Below are 26,797 nucleotides of genomic sequence, written 5' to 3' on the forward strand. Positions count from 1 at the left end.
TACACTATCTTGAAACAAAATAAAGGCCCTTATCCTGGTCACAGTAGTCTTGAGACAACTTACAGAGAAAACGTATACAACGCAGCAAACAGGGTAAAGCAGCAGCTCGGAGTTTCCCTCCCTGGGGCCGCTCACCAGCGTCTTTCGTCTTCAACACTCAGAAAAAATTCTCTCCGCCTGCCTTTATGTTTGCCTTTAACGGCATAAAATATTTGGAAAAATAAAATACAACATTTTGTTTATTTAAGGGATATACTTTTTTACTACAGATTTACGATAATTTTTTTCTGCTTTTAACTTACGCATTTGCATGCACAAACACTTGTATTTTTCTTCATGTAAACATGAAAAAGACCGCCTGTTACTTTCTCGTCTCAGCGGAAATAGGAGATTACGAAGAGGCGCTGGACCGGGAGCACCTGCGGGCCCATGAGTACCTGCCGGGCCAGGAGCGGGCCCTGGAGCGGATCCTGGAGCTCCACCGGGAGCACGTGTGAGTCGGCACCGCCGGACGTCGGGGCAGTCAGCTGGCCGGGCGGGACTCTGTCCACAGGCCGCTTCGGGACAGGCTGGGAGGGTGCCCGGGCCCCGGGCGGTGCTGGCGTCGCTCCTTAAGTGGGGGGCGGTGGACGGGGTCCCGCACTGGCCGCGCCCAGCCCTCAGGTGTCGGGGGGTGGGATGGTTCCTGCTGCAGCCCTGCTGCCTGGCTTCCCTAAGGCTTGACGCTGGGACGAGGTGAGGGCGACCTGGAGGAGGAGGGCAAGAGAGATGGGGAGGCCGTGAGAAGGGCTGGCGGCCCTGGGCCCGGGGGTTGTGAGCTTGAGTTCACCAGAGGGAGAGCTCGATGGGGAGGGGTCCTGGAGGACTGGGCCCCCTTGGCGGGGAGCCTGTCGAGAGGTAAGCGCACTGACGTCGCATGCAGGGCGGGGGTTGGGCAACGCAGACCCAGGCTTCAACCCTGGAGGAGGCCCTTCCCTGTGAGGCCGTGCGCGTTTCCATGCCTTTACCGCTCAGAGCCACCGGCGGGCCTTTGTGTGCCTGGCTCGGGGTGGCACTGTCTGTACAGATGTGTCACTTGTGGCACGTGGGCTGGAGTGCCAGGCAGAGCCCACTCTGCGGGGAGGATGCCTGGGGGTGGGGGGCATGGCACCCAAGGTTCTAGGAACCAGTAACAGCCCCAGCTGCTGGCGGGAGGCTGCACGTGACCCTGCGGTGCCGCGCGTGCCCTGGGCTGTGGGCCCCCCTTCGTCACGCGGTGAAACGGAGCCAAGGCCTGAGCTCCGTCTTGGGCGTGGTGGTTTGGGGCACCGCTGGGCGTCCGAGCTGTGCACGCAGGGCCGCCCTTTCCCAGCCGCGGCCTCAGTGCGCACCTGGCCCTTAGGGCTCTGGCCCCGCTTCCTAGACCCCCTGGGCGTGGCCTCCTTCGAGGCTGCCTTGGTTCTGGCTGGTGGCAGGGGAGTGCACTGCGCCCCGTGTCACACCCAGACCCTGAGGACCAGCCGAGCAGAGGGCCCCCTCCCCGCGCCAGCCTGAGTGAGTCCCCTGTCTGTCCCAAAGGGGACGGTCACCTGTGTGGGATTTGTTCTAGAGTTGGGGGCAGGGTCCCCTTCCTGCCAGGACACACAGGGCCGCAGCCGGCACCCGTGGAGGGTGGGGTGGCCGTGGTGTGAGGCGCCCCACCTGGGCAGCAGCGCCCGGGGCAGGGGTGGAGCCGAAGCGCACTGTGCAGGGTGAGACGGGCTGGGGAAGGGGTGAGGCAGAGCGGGGCCAGGACGCGGCCCTGGAGGATGGGGTGGGGAGAGGCCCCAGAGGCCGTGAGGAGGAGGCCGTCAGGACAGGGCCGTGAGCAGCCAGAGGAAGGAAGACAGCCTGGGGCCGCGGACCCCGGGGAAGAGTGCTTCAGGATGGGGTCCACGGCCCCGTGGGAGCAGCTCACCGCCAGGCCCGGTGGGTGGGGGTTCATGACATGACCCCCCCAGGCATGAGGAGGCTGGCGGGACGGTGACCGGTCTCTGCTCAGCTACACCGAGAACCTGCCTTGAGGGGAGTGAAGCACCAGACCTGAGAGGTGGCTCTGCGCCTGCACGTTGTGTGTTCGTGTGCACAGGTGCACGTGTTTGTAAGTGTTGCGGATGTCTCTAAAGTCTGTATGGAAACACGAAAGACCCCAAATAGCCAAAATAATCTTGAGAAAGAAGAACAAAGCTGGAGGTATCACTCCCTGATTTCAAACAACTACACAGCTACAGCCATCAAAACGGGAAGGCAGTGGCATAAAAACAGACACACAGATCAGTGGAACAGGACAGAGAGCCCAGAAATGAACCCACACACTTGTGGGTATGTGATAAAAGAGACAAGACTCTACAATGGGGAAAAGACAACCTCTTGAATAAACAGCATTGGGAAACTGGACAGCCACACACAAAGGAATCAAACTGGACCCCTTTTTCATACCATATACAAAAAATAAACTCAAAATGGATTAAAGACTTACATGTAAGGGGACTTCCCTGGTGGCACAGTGGGTAAGACTCCACGGTCGCAATGCAGGGGGCCCAGGTTCGATCCCTGCTCAGGGAACTAGATCCCACATGCGTGCCACAACTAAGAGTTCGCGAGCCGCAACTAAGGGGCCTGCCTGCCGCAACTAAGACCTGGTGCAACCGAATAAGTAACATAATAAATAAATATTTTTAAAAGATGACTTACACGTAAGACCTGAAACCATAAAACTCCTAGAAGAAAGCAGGCAGTATATTCTTTGACATGGGTCTTAGCAATACAGTTGACCGTTGAACAGCCTGGGCGTGAACTGGGTGAGTCCACTTACACACGGACTGTTTTCCCTAGTACATGCTGCATACTCCACTGTCTGAGGCGGGTTGAATTCTCAGACGCAGAACCTCGGGTACAGACGGCTGGCTGTAACTTACGTGCAGAGGGTCGGTGCCCCTAACCCCCGAGTTGTTCAGGGTCAACTGCATTTTTGTTTGGATCTGTCTGCTTAGGCAAGGGAGACAAAAGCAAAAATAAACAAATGGGACCTCATAAAACCAAAAACTTTTGCGCAGCAAAGGAAACCATCAACAAAACAAATGGCCACCTGCTGAATAGAAGATATTTGCGAATTATATGTCTGTAAAAATATACAAAGAACTCATACAACTCAACATGAAAAAGGCAAACAACTTGATTAAAAACTGGGCAGAGGACCTGAAGAGACATGTTTCTAAAGAAGACAGACAGATGGCCAACAGACACATGAAAAGATGCTCCGCATCACTAATTATCAGGGAAATGCACATCAAAACCACAATGAGATGCCACCTCACACCTGTCAGATGGCTGTCATCAAAAAGACAAGCAATAAATCAGCAGACGAATGAGTAAAGAAGACGTGGTACGTATTGTACAATGGAACACTACTCAGCCATAAAAAAGACAGAAACTTTGCCATTTGCAGCAGCCTCTGTGGACCTGGAGGGCATCGTGCTAAGTGAAATAAGTCAGACAGAGAATGAGAAATACTGTATGATTTCACTTATGTGTGGAATCTAAAGCTACAACAAATTAGTGAGTATAACAAAAAAGAAACAGACTCAGATATAGAGAACAAACTACTGGTTTCTCATGGGGAGAGGGAAGCGGGGAGGGGTGAGATAGGGGTAGGGGATTAAGAGGTACAGACTACTAAGTATAAAATAGATAAGCTACGAGGATGTACTGTACGCGTAGGTAATATAGCCAATATTTTATAATAACTATGAACGGAGTATATAACCTTTAAAAATTGTGAATCATTATATTGCACACCTATAGCTTGTATAACATTGTACATCAACTGTACTTCGATAGAAAAAAAAGACAAGAGGGGACTTCCCTAGTGGTCCAGAGGTCTGTGCTCCCAATGCAGGGGGCCCAGGTTCAATCCCTGGTCGGGGAACTAGATCCGCATGCCACAACTAAGAGCCCGCACGCCGCAGCAAAGATCCTGCGTTGCTGCAACTAAGACCCAGAGCAGCCAAAATAAATAATAAATAAATAAATAAATAAATATTAAAAAAAAAAAAAGACAAGAAGTAAGTGTTGGCAAGGATGTGGAGAAAAGGGAACCCTCGTGCACTGTTGGTGGGAATGAAAATTGCCACAGCCACTATGGAAAATAGTATGGAGGTTCCCCAAAACTTTAAAAATAGACTCAGTACTCTCTAATGGCCTATATGGGAAAAGGATCGAAAAAAGAGTGGATGTATTAGATTCACTTTGCTGTACACCTGAAGCTAACACAACATTGTAAATCAACTCTACTCCAATTTAAAAAAATTTTTTTAAATAAATAAATAAAAATTAAAAATAGAGCTACCATATGATCCAGCAATTCCACTCCTGGGTATTTACCCAAAGAAAAGAGAAACACTAACTCAAAAAGATATATGCACCCCAGTGTTCATAGCAGCATAATTTACAATAGCCTAGATACAGAAGCAGTGCCCATCAATAGATGAATGGGTAAAGAAGATGTGGTGGATATACAATGGAATCATCATCTTGTTGAAGGTGATTTATTAAAACGTAAGTTAATGGATGTCTATATCAACTTCAAAGAACAGACATTTTAGTCAAAGAATGGAAATCACAAGAATGGCATAACGCAAACAGTTGTGTTATTCCTTAAAGATCCAAAAACTCAGGCAATCAGAAGTAAGAAGAAAAAAGAGTTGTTAATGGAAAATCCCACCTGGAGGGTTTGGGACTTACCTGAGCATCACGCCTTGGAGCTGCTCGGCGCCGTGTGGGCCGCGTGCGAGGTGTCAATAAGACCAGTTGTTTTGGTGATTATATTTTTATTCATTTTGATAATTTCATTTTTATAAAAGTGTATTCTAATGGTTAGAATTGTACTTTTTGAAAATAGTTTTTTAAAGTTTTGAAATGGGTTTAATGAGATACTAGAGTTATCTGTGGTATTTCCTTTATTTACTATTTGTCTCTGCACGTAATGTTTGCACGTTACTTTGTGTTAAGATAAAATTATAAGGCTGAACATCTAATGAGTGCAAAGAAAACATTCGACCCACTAGGAAACGGATTACAGAACAGAAGCAAGCAGGCAGTTTCCGTGGCCTGTGTGCGGTGTTTTGTTTGATGTGGGAACATAAACATACAGTGAGTGACCGACCCTCTGAAGAACAGAGCCTCCTTTGTTGGTTTGTTTCTGTGGTCTGTTTTCCTGGTCGCTTCTGTCCTGTGTTTCGGCTCTTTCAGAAGTGCTGTGATCATGCTGTCTTTTATTACAGGGGCCAGACGCCTGCTGAGTCGGATTTCCAGGTGCTGGAAATTGCCCGGAAGCTGGAAATGTACGGCATCAGGTTTCACACGGCTTCTGACAGGGAGGGGGCCAAGATCAACCTGGCCGTTTCCCACATGGGCGTCCTCGTCTTCCAGGTAGGAGGGCGGCTGTGCTGTGACTTCGCGGGGTTGTTTTACGTGCGCTGGGAAGTCTTTGTTGCGGAATCCGGCTTAGACTCGGAGGAAGAGCTTTGCGGACCCTCCGATCCAACCTCTCACCCGTTAGAGAAGTTGTCTTCTTGTCCTGGACTCACGGTCACGGGGCCCATGGCCCCCAGGGTGCTCAGTCACGTCCCACTGTCCTAATGTTGACAGAAGGTCGCCCCCTTGGAACCTCAAGCCCGGGCTCTGGCTGCCCTGTGGGGTCTCCGCCACGGGTCACAGTCACCGTTTAAAGCACAAGACAGAGCAGCCTGGGGACCCTCCGAGGGCGGTGCTCGGGGTCCCGGCGATGTGTGCGGTAGCGGCGTTCGGATGGGTGAGTGTTACATAAATGGCCACTGAGTTGTGTTTGTGGTGAATGTCCGTGTGCCGGGCCGTGGGGTGTGACGTGCCCGGAAACAGCTGCCAGGGCGCCGGCCTGCAGCTCCGGAGCCCTCGCCTCGCCGGATGCTCCCGCCTCCCCTCCAGGAGCTGCCTGCTCGCGGCCCGCGAAGCCGGGCGCCTCCGGTGGAACGTGGTGCCCGGGGTTGGCGGTGGCGCTCTTGGCGCCCGGGGGGCTGGCTTTGCGGCTCCTCCCTCTGTGGCCCATCTTCGCTGCCGGCGCCTGAAACGGCTGGTCTGAACCAGGCCTCCCTGATCAAGGACACTTCGTTTCTTCTGCTTTTCCTTTCTCTTTCTCAACTTAGCCAGCAAATTTCAATTTCCCGTCGGAAAAAAAATTAATTTGCCATTTAGAATGTCAGTTCTGTTACATTCCACCTAAAATCCAGGCCCTTTGAGTGGCGTCCAGCGTCTCCCACACCCGCTCCCTTTGATGGCGGTTCCTACCTGGCACAGAGGGGGAAATCACATCCCTCAGAATCAAGCTGTTGTCATTTTTCCAGAAAAGGACAAATAATTTATGACCAGGAGAAACTGTAAAAGCATGAGGTTAGCGACTTGAAATGAAAGGCGGCAGATTGAATTCATTTCCACTCCCTCAAAATCCCCACCGGCATGACAGTGAAGGAATTTTTTTTAACCTTGCATCAGTAAGAACAAAGAATGGAAAAGGAAACCGAGGCGCCTCCCTCCCGTCGGAAGGTGGAGATGAGGCGCCTCACGAGCGGGGTTCTGACGTCAGGGCCCTGCTGCCGCCCTGGGAGCTGCCAGCCAGCAGCACTTCAGAGCCTCCTCTTGTAAAGACTTTCATCTGGAAACACTTTCAAACGTCCCAAAAAGCCGTGAGAATGAGAGTAGCACACAGAGACCCTACGCAGCTGTCCCCCAGGTTCAGCTGTCACCATTTGCACCTCCCGCTGGCGTGTGTTCTCATCCCTGCCGCCCAGACGCACACAGTTTTCTCTGAAGCCTTGGGGAGTGAGCTGCACGCGTCGGGGCCTCTCCCCCGGGAACTTCAGTGTGCGTTTCCCGAGAGCAGAGTATGTTCCCTGTCGTGACCACAGTCGGTCACCGCTGAGGCCGCGGGCTCTCAACACCTGGCACACGGGTCCGTCCCCACTCCTGTCAGCTGGCCAGTGGTCTCTCTGCAGGACCGGATCCCGTCTACAACCAGGCCGTCATGCTGCAGTCGCCTTTAATCTGGAACATTCTTTTTTCTCTTATGAAGACAGTGTTGAAGAACACAGCCCCTTTGTAATAGAAAGTTCCTCGTCTGCGTTTGTCGGCTGTTTTCCTGTGATTAGATTCAGGTGACGTGTTCCCAGCTGGACCACTGCCCAGGTGACGTGTGTCCCCCTCGGGGGTCACACCCGAGATGCCACCTGGCCTCTCTGGCGATGCGAACCTTGATCTCTGTGTTTTCTGGTTCTTCTACTGTATAGTTACTGGTTTTCCTCTTTCAACTAATAAGCGGTCCATGGAGAGGCGCTTTAGGACACAGATGTTCTGTCCCTTGTCAGATGTCCCTTAGACTAGCATCCCCTGGCCAGTGTTTACCGGGATGGTCACTAACTCAGGCACACCCAGAGCCTCGCTGTTAAACACAGACGATGACCAAGGGTCGCCAGAGATTTGAGGAAAGCCTTTCTTCAAAGGAAGATGGTATTTGAGGGACAGGTACCAAATTTGTGGGAAGAAGAGACTCAGAAGAAACAGAAACTGTGCCGGGGTGGAAGAGATGGAAAGCGTGGTTCCTCAGAGAGGGTACTGTTTTTCCTCTACCAGATTCGCAAAACAGAAAAATCGCTCTACCCTGTATCACGTTCTTGAGGAACCGGAACACAGCTTCAGCACGAGTGTGAACTTTTTCTCTTGTGATTTTTTATTCTGGCCTTGTTTGAAATAGTAAAATATTGGTAATTAATTATTAGGAGGCTGGTTAAATAAATGGTGGTGCATCCGTATTATGGGATAATTGGACAACTGTCCAAAGGTTGCAGGTGCTCTCTGTGTCCTGATACGTGAAACATTCTTTGAGATGTATCGTTATATGGAGAAGATGTTCAGAACCGTGTGTGGAATTTGCTACCGCTTATGGGGAACTCATACACACACACACACACACACTATTTATTCCCTACAAAATGAACTGGTGCTGACTGCCCCTAGGGTGGTTACTATAGCCAGCAGGCTTTTAGAAGTGGGGAAAGGGGCCTGTTCATTCTGGACTCATTTTTGGTACCTTTAGAATTTGAACCTTGTTAGTATGTTACTGTATTACATTTTTTTTCTTTTTTCTAATGTAAAAATACGGTATCGCTAACAGTGTTAACCATCATCTGAGCCTTCAGAGAGCCATAATCTCTTTTCAACAGTAACATCAAAGATCATTGATCACAGATATCATAACAAATATAGTAATGAAACGGTTGGAAATATTGTGAGAGTTACCAAAATGTGACACAGAGACACGAAGTGAGCAAATGCTATTGGAAAAACAGTGCCCATAGACTTGCTCAGTGCAGGGTTGCCACAGACCTTCAATTTGTGTGTATTATGTTTTCTAAAAAGCCTCACAGAAATACGGGAAAAGCTTGCATCTCTGAAATGAGAGCAGGGCAGTTACGGAGAACAAGAGTGACACAGGTTGGCGGAATGAGAATGTTTGGAAGATGCAGTTGAGGAAATCTCCACAGAACAGAATAAAAGATAAAGGGCGAAAGATGGGAGAGAAAAGTAAAGAAAATTCCAGCACCATCCAGGAGGTCCTGCATCCCAGAATTCTAGAGGCAGGAACCAAGAAGCAGTGGAGGAATTGTTAAAGAAATTACACGAGAAAAAGCTTCCAGAACTCAAGGCACAGAGTTCCCGGCTGGAGGTGCCTACAGGTTCGCGGTGTGGTGGCAGCAGGACTCGTCGGCGTGAGCTGCCAGAGGCGGGGGCAGTCGGAGCGCTGCCGGGCTGGTAGCAGCAGCGCTGGAAGCTGGAGGCGGAGGCTCTGCACGTGAAAGAGGACCGTTTCCAGCCCGGCATTCTGTGCCCTGGGCACCGTGACTCCTGTACAGAGAGAAATTGAAAGCGTTTTCAGACATGCAGTTCCTGCACAGCCTTTTGAAGGCCGACACTGGAGGAGAGAGAAACTCGGATGGGAGTTGAGGAAACAGGGTGACTCGGATTGGAGAAGGCAGAGGGGTGGGCTGTGCTCGGATGGGGAGGACGTTCGTCAGCGTAAGGGACAGAGGTGGCCTCCAAGAAAGGGCTGATCGAGGGAGCTCCCTGGTGTCCAGTGGTCAGGGCTCGGTGCTTTTGCTGCCAGGGCCCGGGTCCAATCCCTGGTCGGGGAACTGAGATCCCGCAAGCCGGGAGGTGCGGCCGGTGAGGGGGCAGGGGGAAGAACTGACCGGTGGCTTCATGGGTTAGACCATATCGAAGAGTTTTAAAGGTCTGCGGGGAAGTTTTGGGCTGAATTAGTGATGGGTACATAGAAATTAAGCAAATGAGAAGAGGCAGTTAGTGACTTAAGGAAAATTAAAAGCAAAGGAGTGGAATTCCCTGGTGGCGCAGTGGTTAAGAATCCGCCTGCCAATGCAGGGGACACGGGTTCGAGCCCTGGTCCCGGAAGATCCCACATGCCGCGGAGCAGCTAAGCCCGTGCACCGCAACTACTGAGCTTGCACTCTAGAGCCCGCGAGCCACAGCTACTGAGCCCACGTGCCACAACTGCTGAAGCCCATGCACCTAGAGCCCATGCTCCGCAACAAGAGAAGCCACCACAATGAGAAGCCCGCACACCACAATGAAGAGTAGCCCTGCTCGCCGCAACTAGAGACAGCCCGCGCGCAGCAACAAAGGCCCAAAGCAGCCAAAATTAATTAATTAATTAATTAATTTTAAAAAGCAAAGGAGAAAAGTATAGTTATAATTCAGGTTGGCTCAACTTGCAAGTAATATTTACGTGATCAGCAATATAAATACCGAATTTTAAATTTACCAAAAATGGAGGGAGTGTGAGGAGGGGTGGACGTGAGGTCGTGGTGGATGTGGAAGTCCAGGAGACCAGATCTCGGAGCAGGGTGCAGTAGCAGCCTTGAAAGAGCTGTGTGGACGTGCGGGTACAGATCCGGAAGGCAGTTCTGTCTGGGCCGGCCCGGAGAGCCCTGAGCCTCTGGGTTCTGTTTCAGGTCTTATTTGGCATTTACAGCTGAGCCATGGATTTTTTTGATAAAATCTGAAACGAAAGCAGTGGCTGTGAGTGTTGCACTGCTGGGTGAGTGTCAGGGTTGCCCAGGGCAGAGTGAGGGCAGTCATCCGTGGATTCTTTGTTTCCACTTTTGATTTATGACTCGGTTAAAGCCCTGGGATATGGTGATATTTTATTTTGACCCAAAGGGAAAATGGGAAGGCAAGCTTGCAGCTGGGAACAGTGTGTCTCTCGCTCTTCTCTGTGTCTTTCTGGGGAGGACAGGTCCTTCCCTGCCCCTCCTGCTGCCACCTGCTTTCTTAAGCCTTTGCCCTAGGCACCTACCATCTAGGGGTGAGAGCTGGCGGTGGGCGTTTTCTTTTCCTTTCTTTGTTGATGTTTTATGGTTTGGTTGTTTTGTTTGCTTTTTTGAGAACACAGTTGAAAACCCTCGAATATTTTACTTTGAGTAGTAGTTGAAGCGACTTCGTGTCTGGACAGTGTTGGGAGCTGGGGTACTTGGGTCTCATCTAGACCCTGTCATTTGTATCTTGGCCTCAAGGACATTTCTTAACTCAGGAATTTTTAAAACTGGATATAATTCACACATAACGTAAAGTTCACCATTTAAAAGTATAATTCAGTTGTTTTTAGTATATTCACAGAATTGTGTCACCGTCACCACTAACTCCGGAACGTTTAAATCCCAGCCTCACCGCATACACCGTAGCAGTCACTGCCCGCCCCTGACAACCACTCATCTGCTTTCTGTCTCTGCGGATTTCCTTTCTGGACATTCCTGTCAACGGCCTTTGTGCCTGACAGCTGTCCCCTGTTTCAGAGATTGCCCGTGCCGTGCATGTTTCAGTGCCTCCTTCCTCTTTAATTGCTTAAGTTGTTGTGGTTTTTTTGTTTGTTTGTTTGTCTTAGTATCTCTGAAGGGAAAACATTCTTCACCTTGCCTCCCCCCATCTTGAATTTGTAGAAAAGAGTAAATGGTCATGATAGTCAAGAATAGACAAGAAAATGCCAGAAAAGTGTTTCAGTACATTTAACATTTTAATTCTGGAAACGTTTTACGGTTATAGAAGGGATACGAGAGCAGTAGAAAGCGCTCCTTCCCCAGAGACCGCATCCAGCTTCCACCAGTTGCCCCGGTCTCGGTGGTTTCAGAAGATCCCGTCTGAGGTCACGCGCTCTGCCCAGTCAAGATCCCGCTCTGGCCTCTTCGGTCTGGAACTCTCTTCCTTCTCTCCTTGATTCTCCCAACCTTGATGCTTCGGAAGGTTCGAGGCCAGTCATTTTGTAACATGGGCCCCCCAGCACCTGCTGACGATCAGGCCCTAGTTAAGCTTCTTGGGCGGGTGAGTCACAGCAGCGAGAGAGTGCCTGGTCCGGCCCGCGCGGTGGCCCGCGGTGCCTGTCTGTCCCATTGCCGGTGGTGGCAGCATTCATCACTTGGTTGGAAGGCGTTTGACAGGCTTCTTTGCTGCAAAGTGACTTTTTATCCTTTGTAATTAGTAAGCATTTTGTGGAGAGATACTTGAAGACTGTAAATTTCCCTGATGGTTGCCAAAAGGCAGCTTTTTAAATTCCATTCTTCATGATCCTAGGAGGGTTTTCTCCTCATTTGTTTATTGTCTTTACGTCACTGTGGACTCATGGGTTTGTATTATAATCGTACTGTCACTCAAGTTATAATGCGGGTTATAATCTGATACTTGATCTGTTGTTGTTATTTGTTTCTATCTTGAAGTTGGCCCACGTCAGGGAGTCCCTTCAGGTGCCTCCTGTGCCCTTTGTGGTTCTTTTTAGATTTTTTTTGATGTAGACCATTTTTAAAGTCTTTATTGAATTTGTTACAATATTGCTTCTGTTTTATGCTTTGGTCTTTTGGCTGCGAGGCACGTGGGATCTTAGCTCCCCAACCAGAGATCGAACCCGCGCCCCCTGCATTGGAAGGTGCAGTCCTAACCACTGGACCACCAGGGAAGGAAGTCCCTCCTGTGTCCTTTTGACCTTTCCCCATCGTTTTTTGATCACTTGTTTACTTTCTTACACAATAAGATGGTCCAGGTTCCTTTGTTCTTTGCCTGCCCCACCCTGGAAGAGCAAAGGGCCCTGGTCTCCTTAGAGGACAAGATTGTTTAGAAGCTGAGGTCCTTGCCCAGTGTGCCCACTCTGGAGAGTCGGGAGTTCAGCCTTGGGTCCGGGTCCCATCCGGCACCCCTGGGATCCCTGCATCCTTCCCTCTTCCCTTCAGTGAGAAACCCAGCTCAGCTCCAGCCCCGCCTGGCCACCACCAGGCCCCTCCCAGCCGCCGTCCTCGCAGTAGGGGGGCTTCAAAAATGTTCACTGTTAACACTGAAAAAAAGAGGTTGTAATAAAGCTTTATCAAAGAAATAAAGTTTTCTTCCTAAAACAGAGAGATTAGTGTGTTTAGTATTGACATTTTAATTCAGAGTCATTCCGAACATAAAATATCAGGGGCTTGCTGTGCTTTCTGACAAGGATGTGACTTAAACCTTCTCTGTTTCATGAGAAATCATGTGCGTGCGTCTAGGTTACAAATGTGTTCCTCAGCGAACGTCTGTCTCCTGAATTTCAGAGCAGCACCAAGATCAACACTTTCAACTGGTCCAGGCTCCGAAAGCTCAGCTTCAAGAGGAAAAGGTTTCTTATCAAACTCCACCCAGAGGTCCATGTAAGTATTATTTCGAGAACTTTTTAAATTATAAGAGAATTTACTCTGTTAGAATACTGAGTTTTTAATTACTTCTTTTTAAAACGTATTTATTTATTTTTGGCCGTGTTGGGTCTTGGTTGCTGCGCGCGGGCTTTCTCTGGTTGTGGCGAGTGGGGACTACTCTTCGTTGCGGTGCGCGGGCTTCTCATTGCGGTGGCGTCTCTTGTTGCAGAGCACGGGCCCTGGGACACGTGGGCTGCAGTAGTTGTGGCATGCGGGCTTAGTAGTTCTGGCACACGGGCTTCATTGCTCTGCGGCATGTGGGATCTTCCCAGACCAGGGCTCGAACCCGTGTCCCCTGCACCGGCAGGAGGATTCTTAACCACTGCACCACCAGGGAAGCCCCTTTAATTACTTTATGTATCGTTTCAGCATAACTCACATAAGAATTTAAGGACAGGATTCGGGACTGGGGACGGGCTTCGGGGTGACCTGCCCAGCACTTCTCACCTAGAGGGCATATCAGCATCCCCGGGGGCGGCCCCGCCCCGAGACTCAGCTGTGGGGTTGGCCTGAGAGAGTGCACATGCGACAAGCTCCCAGGGCTGCTGAGAACTGTTGGTTTATTACAGCCAGTCCTTCTTTGGGTAATAAAGCTGAAATACAGAGTGTTGAGCTGCGACCTGAAGAAGCTCCACAGCAAATCAGTGTCGGAGCTTCTGTCCAGAATGAAGAGAGGGGCGTTTCCAATATTCTCATGTGTCTTTGATTCAGAAATTGACCCTTTAATAGCTCTAATTGAAGTAGGCTTGATTTTCAGAAAATAAATGTTCCTTTCTTTTGAGATTGTGAGTCAGTAAGGTAATAATTAAATATAAATTTACTGAAATTAGTAAAAAGGGGAAAAAGTAAATGTCTGTACAGTCTGATAGTTGGAAAAATCCAGTACGTCAGACTATTCAAAGATGTTCACATTGTTACATGTCTATTGTACAAAGGAAGTTAGGAAATAAAAAGTAGATTAGCTGAGCCGCTGTGGGGTTGAAGCTTAGGAGGCTGTCAGCTTAGACACACTCTAGGAGATCAGAGCTCTGGGCCAATCTGGAGGAGAGGCTTCACCTAAGCTTTTCAAAGGCACTTGATTAGCTTTTGTCAAACCCCAGGGTCACGTGCGGCATGTAAGTGTGTTTGGTAGAAAGTATGAACAGATAGCTTAATTGTTTTTTACTCAAATATTTCTTCTGTGGATGAGAGAGAAGTATAAGGAATGCCAAAAACAGTACAAAATGCAAGTAAAAGGCTGCTTTTTTTTTTCTCTGTAAGTAAAAAAAAAAGTTTCTGGCAGTTATTCTGAAAGGACAGGGAAAGAAGAGAATTACTGCTTTATATTTCCAAAGCTACTCTTCTTTGGAATAGCATGATATTTCAAAGTTCCGAACTGTGTCTATCTCTGCACCTGGCAAGGTTACGTTTTATATCCCTAAGCACTTAGATTTTTAAGATTAAACATAAGAGTCAAAGTATTATACTCTTTCTGGAAAGTAATTTGGTAATAATATATCATAAGGTTCAAAAATGTGCATTGCTTCTGAGCTCAATCTACCATTTCTAGGAATTTATCCTAAGGAATAACCATGAGAGACAATGCAGTAGTTTCTTCATGGTGATGTTTGTGAGCCTGAAAACCTTGTGTGTCCTGGGCATCTGAAACATCCCAGAAAACCCCCAGGAGAATGATTGGGTGATAATAGATAAATGCGTCAGCCGGCCTGGAGAGATGCCTTAGTTTCCTAGGTGGGAAAAGGTTACAAAGGTAAACTTCAGAATGTTAGCAGTTGTGTAATTGTAGATGACCACATTTTCCCGATGTTCCTACAATGAATATATACCTTGTGTTTTTCTTCTCTTAAATGTAAACGGAGCCAGAAGTCTTTGTATACAGCTTTGAGGAAGAAAACGTCCTAATCTTTAACTTTGGAGTAGCCTTTTGCCTTCCTAAATTTCATTCTTGATGTAGTAACTCGAACCTTTGTCTTTTGTTCCCAGGGGCCGTACCAGGACACCCTGGAATTCGTGCTGGGGAGTAGGGACGCGTGTAAGAACTTCTGGAAGACGTGTGTAGAGTATCACGCCTTCTTCAGACTTTCCGATCAGCCGAAGCCCAGAGCTAGAGGCGCCCTCTTCAGCAGGGGCTCCTCCTTCAGATACAGGTGGGGCAGCAGCGCCAGGCGGGCCTCGGCCTTGCCAGTGGGGCTGAGAACCCGCTCAGCCTCAGTCAGGAAGGAGGTGGTGTGAACGTTCCAGAGAACTACACACAGACTGCAGCTATTGTAAAACTGGAGAAAGCATCGCAAATAAAATAGTGGGAAAAATAGGCTTCATAAAAACTGTTTAGAAAACTGGCTATGCTTGTTGCAAAGCATAACTTTTAAATGTATGTGTAAACTTATGAGAGAGGATGGGCAAGTCTTACTTTTCCTTTTATGAAAAATTAATGCTGTGAATTACTGTTTATTCTTTTCTTTAAAATCTGATTTTTTTTTCACAGTGGAAGAACTCAGAAGCAACTAGTGGATTATGTCAAAGATGGTGGGATGAAGAGGATTCCGTATGAAAGGTAATCTCTCATCTTCATGATGAAAAGTATGGGCTTTTAAAATTAACGTTTTAAATACTTTAACCTTTATTTGAATAAAAATCACTTCAAATATGTAAACTTGTATTCTGGCACTTGAGTTCTGTTTCTTTTATTTATTTTAATGGTAATAGGTTTGTATTTTACAGTTATTTACAGTTATTGTGTACAGATACAGATCATGCTTTTTGGTTCTAGTCTGTTTCGCTTAGCTTAGATGTAGTGTTTTTACATAGCATGGTAAACTTTGAATCTGAAAATTCATGTTGTTTCTTTGCATGTGGGACCTTTCCTTCAGTGTGAAGGGGATAATTTCTCCTCTTCTGGGCGTGTATTTTTTGTTTGGATGCTTGTTTTCTGTTATCCTGCCATTTCTAGTTAGGTGCCTCATGGCATATTAACAGAGTCTTGGCCACATTTTTATGTGAGTCCTTCTCGCGGCACAGCATGTGCTGCTTTAGAAACAGGGGTCAGGCGAGGAGGGCTGGGGGCTCACAGCCTGTTCTCTGTTTGCAGAAAGCACAGCAAGACCCGGATGTCTCTCCGCGCCCTAAATGCCAACTTGCCGAGGCAGGTCAGTCCTTCTGCGTAAAACGTACACGATATAATCACCTGTCCTCTTTTGGGAAATAATCTGGCAATGTTGTAACAACAGTCCTAAAATTAGCTTTGTCATTTGTGCGGAATTTCCAATCCTGGGACCCTGTTTGCAGAGAGGAGTCCTGAGTGAAGAGAAAGCTCTGTGCATTGAGATGTGTGACAGTGTTGTTTGTCATTCGAGAAATCCTAGCGACCACCGTCTGTGCCGGGTGAGTCACTGGCAGTTCTGGGCGTGTCCACGTGAGCCGCTACTCAAGAGCCTTTAAAAATCTCGTTTCGGGAGAATAGTGCGTGAGCAGGACGCGCCCAGAAAATATCCGTGCGTGAAAGTAGCAGGGGGCAAAGCAGCCGGGGGCATGTCGTCATTGTGATTTAAAAAGACAAGTGTATGCACAGCGTCAAACATGATCTCTCAGCGATTGGATCCAGGCAGTTTTTATCTTCTCTTTGTGCTTCTCTCTATGTATTTTTTCTTCTCTTTGTGCAGTGGACACAGTGCTTTTTGTTGTCAGGAAAACAACTGAGAAGTACTACTTCTATAAAAGTGCAAAGTGAGGTTAAATGCCAGCTTAGGAGGTGGTTTGCTTAGTGAAGCCGTGTTCACTGAGTGGATCTTTTACTATTATCTTCAGGGTGAAAAGCAGGAGACAAATGTGTATGCCTGTGTGTTTGACACAATCACAGCTATATTAAAACAGGTACACACAGGCGCACACAAACACTCACAGTAGACGTTTGGCCACGGTGTCCCAGACGTGACAGTTCTGTGTTGCGAGGCTGGGACGTCGGTGACTGTGTTTCAGGTCTGCTTCTCTGCCATCTCTCCCTGTGTTCACATTTGCGTGTTGACTGCCACATGCAAGCATATTTTTACATAGAATCTTGCTCTTTTCATGTACTGTTATTTCACAACTTTCTGTGTGCGGCTGTATAGTTTCATATTTATACCTTTCTATTGCTGCACAAAGTTAATTTTTTTTTTTAATTAATTAATTTATTTATGGCTGTTTTGGGTCTTCATTTCTGTGCGAGGGCTTTCTCCAGCTGTGGCAAGCGGGGGCCACTCTACATCGCGGTGCGCGGGCCTCTTATTATCGCGGCCTCTCTTGTTGCGGAGCACAGGCTCCAGACGCGCAGGCTCAGTAATTGTGGCTCACGGGCCCAGTTGCTCCGCGGCATGTGGGATCTTCCCAGACCAGGGCTCGAACCTGTGTCTCCTGCATTAGCAGGCAGATTCTCAACCACTGCGCCACCAGGGAAGCCCCAAAGTTAATTTTTGTTGACAGTTTTGTCATTTATACTGTTACAGTATTTCCAGAAGCTTCACTTGTAACTCATATATTAAAGCTCGTGTGTCCTAAATTTTTTTTTAATTGGGTCTTTTAAATAAAAACATTCTTTAACTCTTCTAGGTACGTTTTCTATTTTGGAATTCCTTGTTAAATCAACTGAAATGAAAAGAACTTATTTTTGTTTCTTTAACAAAGTTCAAATTTGTGAGTAGTCTAAAAGTTACATTTAAGCTTTCAGTTCTCTGATGCTGTCTCTTAAAAGTCACGGAGAATATGGGATATGGTCGATGATTAGGAAAAAGCCACGTGGTAGACACACGAAAAGAGATTAATCTGCATTTACAGATCTTCAGTTCTAAAAGGAAAGATCTGCCCTGCTGCCCTCCTTTGTAGAAGCTGCGTCAGAAATGTGTGGGTGCGGATGTACTCACCTGGGCACAGTTAGCTTTGCGACTTCCCGGCAGCAGTTGCTCATTTCACGTGTTCCTTTTTCTCTCCTCCTGGTTTGCTCCCCAGAGCATCCTGTTCACCGAGGGCACGAGGGCTGCCGCGTCCCCGTCCTCAGCAAGTGCCTCCGTCTGCTCGGGCCTCGCCTCCGCTCCAGCCCCCGTGGGCCCGCTCGATTCCAAGGACAGCAGCGGCTCCCCGACGGGGCCCCCGGCTCCCAGCGCCAGGTGGCCAGCTGCGGAGAGGAGCGGCGTGGCCGCGGCCCAGCCCCCCGGGCTGCCGGCATTCCAGCCTTGCCAAGGTGCCGGGTTGGGTCGGGGCGTGAGGAGCCGTGGCCCCAGCAGCAATGAGGGGCTGAGTCGCGCTGCCCTAGGGCTAGAGGCAGGGGGGGCCGGCAGGGAGCGGGCGGGTCGCAGTGGCTATGGTGAGGGTGCCTTGACCGTGGGCCCCTCCCCTTCCAGGGGGGGGCCCCCGTGTGGCCGGCAGAGCCGCCAGGGGGGCCCTGTTTTCACATTGACAAGCGCCCAGCTGCAGGCGTTCGAGGAGTTCAGAGATGGCGACCTGGCAGACATCTCCTTCTTTGCCGGAGGCTCTGAGGCCTTTCCTTTCCCCCACGGCAGTCTGCGCCCGCAGGCCCTGCTGGGTGGCCGCCTGGGGTCTGCCCCGTCCAGCCCGGAGGGGTCCTCCCCGGAGCCGGCCCGTGGGAGCGGGGAGCGCGGCTTTGAGTTTGAGGAGGAGGGCAGCCTTGGCGACGCGCACCCCGCCGACACCTCGGAGCTGCTGGAGGTGAAGGCGCAGGCCAGCCTGGTTCAGCGCCTGCTCAGCCCGTCCGACACCAGCTCGCTCCGGATCCACCGGTCCGAGACCAGCTCCCTCAGCGACGCGCCGCTGCCCGGCAGCCTGTCTGCGCACACGCCCGGCTCTGCCACCCGGTCCGAGGCCAGCTCCATGGCCAACTTCCCTGCCTGCTCGGTCCGCTCCGAGGCCAGCTCGGCCTTCCATTTCTCGGACCTCGTCGACCAGTTAGAGCAGCTCAGCTACCCGCCCACGACGGCTGAGGACCCGAGCGGCTCCGACACAGACTCTTGGGGCTCCGAGGCCGAGGCCCCCCTAGACGTGAGCCTCTTCTTCGGTAACCCCTTTGCTCAGACAAGGGGAGAGAGAGTCCTTTTCGATCTGCAGAGTAACATAAAGCATTTGACTCCTGGAGAGCAGGTCGATGAAAACCTGTCCTGACGGTTCCCGGGTTCCCTCCCGGGTGACCCTCACCTGCTCGGGGGGTGAGGGATCAGATGGTCGGCTTTCGACACAGAAGGTGATTCGTGGTCATGGCTAGATATTCTTTTTTCCCCCTAATTCTCTGATTGATTGTTCCGTTTGGAATGCCAAAAAATTAAAACTTGCTCTCGGAGCGGTGTTAAAAGCTGTGCAGCAGGTTTAGAATGGATGAGTATCTCTATCTCATCCTTTGGGGCTGGTCATTTAGCCTTTGCAGCTTTATTCTTCTGGCATTTGCTTTGATTCAGCTAAAGTGGTGCTATGTGTTTTGAATGTTACACGGTTCTGATTCATGTTGACCTTTAATGGAATATATGCCTTATGCCTGTTGCTGCTTTTTAAGGTGAGGTGTGTGGCCCATGATTAATTATGATGGAGGTTTTGTCTGATTTGACTACGCGAAATCTTGAGTAGGCCCCACAGGACCCAAATCCTGGGGAGGGCAGCGGGGGCTGCGGCCTCCTTGTGCTGTGTTCTGGGACTGCCCAGGGTGGCTCAGTGCCCGAGGCTTGGTTGTGTCCATGACTTTGGATCCAGGGACTGTGCTTGGAGAGGCGTTGGTTTAACCTGCGGTGTAAGCGGGACTGTGTCCTTTCCACCTTCCTTGGGGGACGCCACGCACTCGGTTGCAGGGAAGGCAGAACCAGACACACCAACTGGCCCGAGAGGCATGGCGTTAGCTCGAGCCGGCCAGCCGTTTCCTTGGGGCCGACGGGGGCTTGTTCCCTGTGGGGAGTGGGCACCCGGGGCCTCCCCAAGCTGCAGGGGGCTTGGCCTCTTGTAGCAATGGTGTCTCCTCCGGTCAGGTGTGCACCCGACACAGCTGCTGGCTGATTCTGATAGACCCCATCCGCACGCATCCGTCCAGAGGCCATGGGCAAGGTCCTGTGTGCAGACAGGCCAAGGTGGCTGTGCCCCTGGGGGCACCGCGCTCCACACCCCGCGGACGTGGGGCCAGCGCTCAGCACAGGCTGCACGGCCGGGCCCCTCGAGGGCTGAATTTGTCACCGAGTCCCTGGCTGGGTCTTGTGCTTCCTTCCCGGTCTCACCTGGTGGAGCAGCGCCGTGTTTAAAGGTTAGTTTTCTTACTGAAAGTCCCATCCTCGCCGTGTGTGTGGACCCCGTTCCCGGCGGCCGCGTGGAGATGCCGGGGCTTCCCTGCAGGCTCGGTCGCCGTCCGTCGATGGTGTCGATGGTGTCAGTCGGGTACCAGCAGGGGCTTCAGCCTAATGGGCCGGTACGTTCCATCCTCGCAGCTGCCTTACCGCCGCGCCAGGTCCCTCGTGGCTCCGGTCCTGGGAGGTTCGCACCCGCCGCCTCCGCTCCTCCCAGGCCACGGGTCCGTCTGCATTGGTGCTGACTGGCCGGCGTCTGTGGAGAGACCGTATGACCGTGACCGACGCCACTGGTGAGGATGGCACGTCTGGGGCATTTTGTGTCACTGAAAAGACGCACCGTGGGCGTGTAGGGCGAGGAGCCGATACGGAGGCGGTCCATCCAGCGCTTTTCCTGAATCTTAGTTGACACGACGGCTGCCTCTGTCCTTGGTTGGTTGTTAGTCTCCTGACTGTGCCCGCCGACGCTCCGAACTAACAGAGTGTCCTTTTGTCTTTAAAGCAGCCCGTCCTGGTGTCTGGGCAGAAGGTCTGAGCCAGCGCAGCAGCCGGGGCTGCAGGATGCGGGGCGGTGGGGGGACGGGGGGTGGTCGTCGTCACATGTCAAAGAATCTGAATAAGTTCTGTTCTCAGACGTCTTTTACTGGGCCTTCCTGTTGAAGGTTTTGTCTTGTTTCTTCAATGAAACCTCATTTTCTGGAGATAATTTTCTAGCTTTTGTTTAGACAGTTTTCAGGATATGCAGAAGCGGAAAGAGGCGTATCAGGAGTGAAGCCCAAGCCTGTTGGGCGGGGCCGTCCTGTGTCCCCCCCCCCCACCATGTCCCCCCGGGTGTTGCCCCCCTCCTATAAAGTGGGCCTGACGCGCTGACGACCTTCCTCAGCGCTCGTGTGTCTCTGAAACGTAAGGCGCCTCCTCACTGGCCCCACGCAGACGTCACCCCACAAGGTAGACAGAGTGCTGGCCGACGTCTGGTTTGCTCAAATCGGGATCCAGGCCCAGTCCGCGTGCTGCTCAAGACCAGGATAGCCCGTCTGTCTCCTCTTCCTCTTTCCCATTTGTGTCGGTGACCTACAGGGAAGCTGAGCGGCCTGGGCTGTCATCGGTCTGCCCCTCAGGCCCTGCAGCCCTGGAGGCTGGACCTGCAGCTGCATTGACTGCTGACCCCGACCCCTGACCCCCTGTTCCATGCATGGGCAGCGTGGCTCTAGAATGAGCCCAGCATCCCAGACGCTTTGTGGACACTGCTGGTGAAGGTGTTATTTTCAGATTCAGGGTTAGCTTTTTGGTCAGATTTGGAGAAATTTTGAACAACTTTCCTTTTCCAGAGTGTTCACGATATGTTTAATTTTACAGCTTTCCTTTTATGTGGAAACCATTTCTTTGATATCAGCTGTGGCTTCTTTGGACTCTGCCCCCAGCCCTTCTTCCCCTTCACTCAAGTGGGAGGAGCCCCCTCCCAGAGGGGACCCTCCAGCAAGCGGGAAAGCGAGCCCGAAGGATGGATCCTACAGGTCCGGTCTTTCTGCTTGTAGCCCCGGCAGTGGCACTGTCGTGTTCTGTCTAGTAAGAGCTGGTTTATAGGAAACGTTAAAATATCCAGAATGGTTCTGAGGGCGGCCAGCAGCGGGCCTTTCCTGGGTTTGCTGAAGGCTGTTCATTGTGATTGACACGTGGTATGCGGTGGTACCACCTTGGAAGGGTGGCCCCGTAGACCCGGATTACAGGATGAATGTGCAGATGGGCGCGGGACCCGCAGGCTTGGGAGCAGCCCTTCTCGCGCCGCTGAGAGCGCTGAGAGCGCACGGCTGCAGTGAGCTTTGCTCCGCCCGCGGGGGCGCCCGGCACCGTCACCGCAGCCCAGAGGCAGTGCCCGCCGTCCCCGCCGAGTCCCCTGGAGTGATGCACTCCGCTTACGTGGACTGTTTATGTTTACTAGCTATCACCTCTATGATCGTCTTTCCGTTTCCAGCGTCTCACAACAGCAGAGCCTCGCGTTAGTCAGGTTGACAGCACTAAAGCAGGTCACGGCGCGTCCTGTGTGTGCCTTTTCATATCACACAGGAGTTCTCTCAGTGTGGGGTTAGAGTAGGATTCCTTTTTCCAGTTAACACACGTTTTTAAAATGGTAGTAACGATGGAGGGATGGGCAATAAAGACCGCACAAAACAGTTTAACATGGAGAACTTTCATCATCCCCAAGATCGTCACTTTGCACAGTCCTTTAATTGCTCTGGTGCCGTGTGTGTTGTGGTTTTCACCGCAGGCACCTTCGCACCTGCTGCCCTGGAGGAGTGGCTGAGCACCAGGTGTGCTGTGCTTCCGGTCCTGTGGTGCACACGGGTCACGACCCTACGTGTGTGTGACGAGGGATGCCAGTTGTGCATCTTCAGGGTACGCTGTTCCCTCCCGGTTCAGGGAGCACCAAAAAGAAATCCATTGTTAGAACAATTACTTTGTAGATGAAAATGTTCACGTTCTCTCAGGCACTTAAAGTTGGGCATTTCAGTGTCTGTTCTCAAGGCCACGGAGTCACTCATGGGATTGTGCCCCGGCCCCTGTCCTGAAGTGACAGAGCTTGTCGCAGCTGGCCGGGGCGCGGGGGCCGCTGTGGGACTGTCTCTCCAAGCGGCGCCCTGCCCACCGTGACCCTGGATGCTGTCTTTTGCGTGAACGTATCTATGTCCCCAGGAATGAGGAGAAAAGGGGATGGCATTTCTCTGTAAATCTGAACTCGTTCATTCTTTGAAGACACATTGACGTTGCCTGGTTTGTGGTACTTGAAAATTTGTTTCCTGTTGAAATTGCCGTTTATAAATTTGCAGATATGTACTAATTCAGAACTCTCTGTTTACTCAATAAAATAAGGGAATATTTGCTGTGGATTTTGATGGCTTTTTTAGCTTCCTTTCCCTCTACTTGAGTATAGTTTTGATTTACACCCATGGAAGATTATCTCATGTGTCAGGTGAACCCCTGAAACAGCCCTGTATCTTTTCACATCACCACCGACGTCTGTCTTCATAGGCAGTTGGCCCCATGGCGCCCACAGACTGTCTCATGCCGGCCGTGGTGGCGACGCCCCTATGGAAGGCCAGTCGGGGAAGTGCCTTGCTTTTCTCAGCGGCCCCGCTCGGGCCTGTCGTGGCCCCTGTGGTCAGTGTGCAGAGGGGGATGTAGGCGAGCCGGTGGTCTGCTGGCTCTGGGCCCGCACGAGCCTCCAAGGTGCCGGCTGAGAGCAACACCATTGGCAGCATTGGGGTTGAGCTGCACGGTTCTCGGGTTTATAGTGCACAGAACACGTGCTGTTGGCTTCTTAATTCTGAAAATGAGACCGTTTCATTGCCTTTTCCCCGCAGTCAGCTAGACCCCACCCGATAAAATCCCCGGCCTGAAGCGTGGCAGCTGCTCAGATTCTGAACTGGCCTTTCCTCCTGGACCCCCTCTCAGCTGCCGCGAGCTTGTGCTGCGTCCGCGGAGCTGCCCACCTCTTCAGCCCCTCTCAGGCCTCGGGGCTGCCCCACTCCTGCGCAGCGGCTGCAGCAAGCCGGCTGAGGACGGGCTGCTCGGGGCGGCGCAGGCCCCTCGGGGCGGGGGCTGGGCTCCCTCTGGGGTCTCGAGGCACCTGGCGCCCAGTGTGCTGGGGGCGGGAGGCGGCTGGCAGCGTCTAGAAAGGCTCCTGTTGGCATGAACTCCCTGGGAGACCCCGCCTTAGAGCAGAGGACAGTGGATCACGGGGGTCTCCACTTCTTCCCCCATCACACCGGCCCGTCCCTCACTGACGCCCCCCACTGCCGTCACCCCCGCGGGGATGAGGTGGCGACACCTCCGTGATGAGCCCAGTAGATGTACAGGGTGACCAGTTAGGAGGGTAAAAATTGTGTGGCCTTTACTTTCCAAGAACGTTCACTCAGGTTGCATCTCCTTCCTAACGAACATCACCTACGCACTTCCTGGTTTACTTGAATAGTTTGTTTCGGGGCCCTTGCCTCCGTCGCTCCAATAGTTCAGAAGATCCATAAGTCACAGCTTCTCAAACTTTAGACAAAATGTGTCATTTATTAGAACAAGGACGCGCCCCCTGGACCACCTACACGACCTACACGTGTCGCGCAGAGGAGACCCCACACCTGGCGGGCGTCATCCGGACACATGGCCCAGAGTGTGAATGAGTTGTAGGTTGGCACCCCCGTTTCTCTCAGCAAGGAAGGAGTCTTGTTTGCTTAGAAGGAAACAGAAGAGAAGACTCGGGAAAATGCCCCTGGGCACGCCATGCGTGTAGACGTCACCCCCTGAGTCTCAGGTGACCACAGCCACTTCCAGACTGAGCCGTCACAGCCCTGGGAGACGGACAAACACACAGCAGGAAGAAGGGGTGAGCTGGAGCTTGGACCCCTCGGAGTAGCCACTTTTTTGCCTCCTACTTTTATTTTATGAACCATATTTCCTATAAGAGAGACTCGTGACATCCTAGTTCAGAAGTGGAGCCAGACGTGGTTTCCTGCGACTCATCAGGGTCACGCTTACCTGGGTTCTTTGGAAAAATCGGCTTTTCCCTTTTCTTATGGGATTAGTGGTCACTGTTCCAGCCATAGAGGGAGCTTCCAGATCTTACACTCCCTCCATCATGTTAACCTTCAAACTTGACCTTGAATTTTCCAAACTGGAGCTGACTCTTGCTCCGCTATAAGGCAAAAATTTCAAAATTGTTTATTTTATTACAGAGTTTTGAAGAAGAGAATTTAAAGGTATGAAATAAAAGTAGTTGAGCTTCCTGTCTAAATGGGATGTTTCTCTTTCATCACCTGGTCAGACGATAAGGAGGTTACACAAAGCACAGTACTGCGCTTCTCAAAACGATGTCAAAAATTATAAGATGGATATTTAGAAATGTTTGGAAATAAAGAATGCCACAGAGAAAATCATCTCCCAGGGTGGCTCACTGCTGAGTGACTGAGACGAAAGTTTTACCTTTTCAGTGTTTTCTTGGAGACGGTCAAACCCTGCACGTTTGGGAGCAGAGGCTGCCTGTGGACTCCGGGTGGACAGCAGAAACGGAGAGCTGTCCACCCATCCCAAAGCGTTTCCTTTTGGAAGCGTTTCCAGACCTGTCTCGTCTGCAAGGATTTGGTGGTTCTCGGTGCCACGGTGGGGCAGTAGCGCACCACCTACGTGTGAGCGGGTCCTGTGACTCAGAGCAACATTGACTCCTCCTGGCTGTTTGACAGTAGAGGACCTTGGACGCAGAAGTCTGGGTTTACAAACATTTTAGATTCTTCACCATGTCAGTTAAGGCTACACATACTCTGTGGCACCTAAAACTTGACATTTAGCATCTTAAAAATGCTTAAGCCATCTGCCTGTTGGTGTGCATTCTAATACAGGTCGTCCACGTGGACCGGGCTTTCTAAGGTCAGAGCCTGTCACGCCATCACACGGTCCAGAGCAGCCTTCACGCGCCCTGGCCGCTCCTGGAAGCGGCCAGCAGAGCCACGGCCCCACGGGCACGCTCTGGGCGTAGGGCCCGCGCGTCACCGGCGTCACGACAGAGAAGCAGTGGCCCGCACGCTCCAGCAGCCTCGTTTACTGCCACTTGCTTGAAGAAGCTCCTCGCAGATTTGGTCACTTCATCTCGTAGCGTCTGTGTTGACAGAATTTGATGTAGGTATGATGTATTACATTTTGATGCGGCTGACAGATTTAGTAAAAACAAATGTTTAATGTCTGTTTGTGGTGCTTTTTAATCGAGTCACTAAATTGTGAGTTGACAATTTTTGTGAAATAATAAGTACAGTTGTCCCTTGGTATTCACGGGAGATTGGTTCCAGGACCCCACAGATAGCAGAACCCCTTACAGGGAAGTCTCTTATGTGAGATGGCGTCGTATTTGCATACAACCCACCCACATGCTCCCGGGTACTTTAAATCATCTCTACATTAGGTACAACACCTAATCCAGTGTAAACGCTCTGTGAATAGTTGTAAATACAATGTAAGATGCTGTGTAAATAGTTGCCAGAGCGGCAAATTCAAGTGTTGCTTTTGGGGCCTTTCTGGAATGTTTTCCCCCCGATATATTCCATCCTCATTGATTGAATCTTCAAATGTGGAACCTGCAGATGTGAGGGCAGCCTTGTCTACAATGATAATATCAGCGATGGCTTTTAACCTCCCTAGAACCAAAACAGTTTACTCCAGACGAGCTGTTTGTCCCGAGGGGGTCGCTTGCTGGGCTTCGGCCTCCCGCTCGTCGGCCCATTTGTCGGCCCCCGAGCCCACTCTGGCCGGGCCTGCCTGCAGCCGTGTCACAGGAGGCTTCAGAGCTAACACCACCTCCTCGCCTGTCCCCTTCTGCTCTGTAAAAATAAAGTCAGGTTTTGCAAGAACTCTGTGGTAAACCGTGCACTCGTAGCTTCCTGTCGGGCGGGAGGGCTGTGCGGGGCGGGAAGACGCGAGGGTCACCCCGTGGACTTGTTCGCAGAACCGGCGCGGGTGAGCGTCTTGGTTCTCACACCTTGAGCAACATGCCTGGGAAGAATAAGTAGACAGCTTATTAGTAGCTTCTACATCTTTTCTGAACTTTCACTGTGTAGAGGTGTCTCATTATGCAATTCCGGGCTACTTAGGGACACAGTGGACCTTGGAGTGTGATCCTGAGCTGCTCGCCGG

The 26,797-nt window shown here is 50.9% G+C and overlaps 1 protein-coding gene across 8 annotated transcripts in view; it reads left to right on the forward strand.

Annotated features, from left to right (window-relative positions):
• The window catches only part of FARP2 (FERM, ARH/RhoGEF and pleckstrin domain protein 2), a 91,414-nt gene that overhangs the window by 45,244 nt on the left and 19,373 nt on the right, over positions 1 to 26,797 (forward strand). For 7 of the 8 annotated variants that reach the window (XM_057551637.1, XM_057551636.1, XM_057551641.1 and 4 more), the window contains 7 exons: positions 379 to 493; positions 5,301 to 5,448; positions 12,639 to 12,779; positions 14,808 to 14,971; positions 15,310 to 15,378; positions 15,913 to 15,970; positions 17,805 to 18,036. In XM_057551637.1, the coding sequence (XP_057407620.1) occupies positions 379 to 493; positions 5,301 to 5,448; positions 12,639 to 12,779; positions 14,808 to 14,971; positions 15,310 to 15,378; positions 15,913 to 15,970; positions 17,805 to 18,036 (927 nt within the window). The remainder of the gene's footprint in view (positions 1 to 378; positions 494 to 5,300; positions 5,449 to 12,638; positions 12,780 to 14,807; positions 14,972 to 15,309; positions 15,379 to 15,912; positions 15,971 to 17,804; positions 18,037 to 26,797) is intronic. The other variant, XM_057551640.1, reaches the window with a different exon arrangement.

The sequence above is a fragment of the Balaenoptera acutorostrata genome, chromosome 8 (assembly GCF_949987535.1).
Source record: "Balaenoptera acutorostrata chromosome 8, mBalAcu1.1, whole genome shotgun sequence".
In the NCBI taxonomy this organism is placed as follows: Eukaryota; Metazoa; Chordata; class Mammalia; order Artiodactyla; family Balaenopteridae; genus Balaenoptera; species Balaenoptera acutorostrata.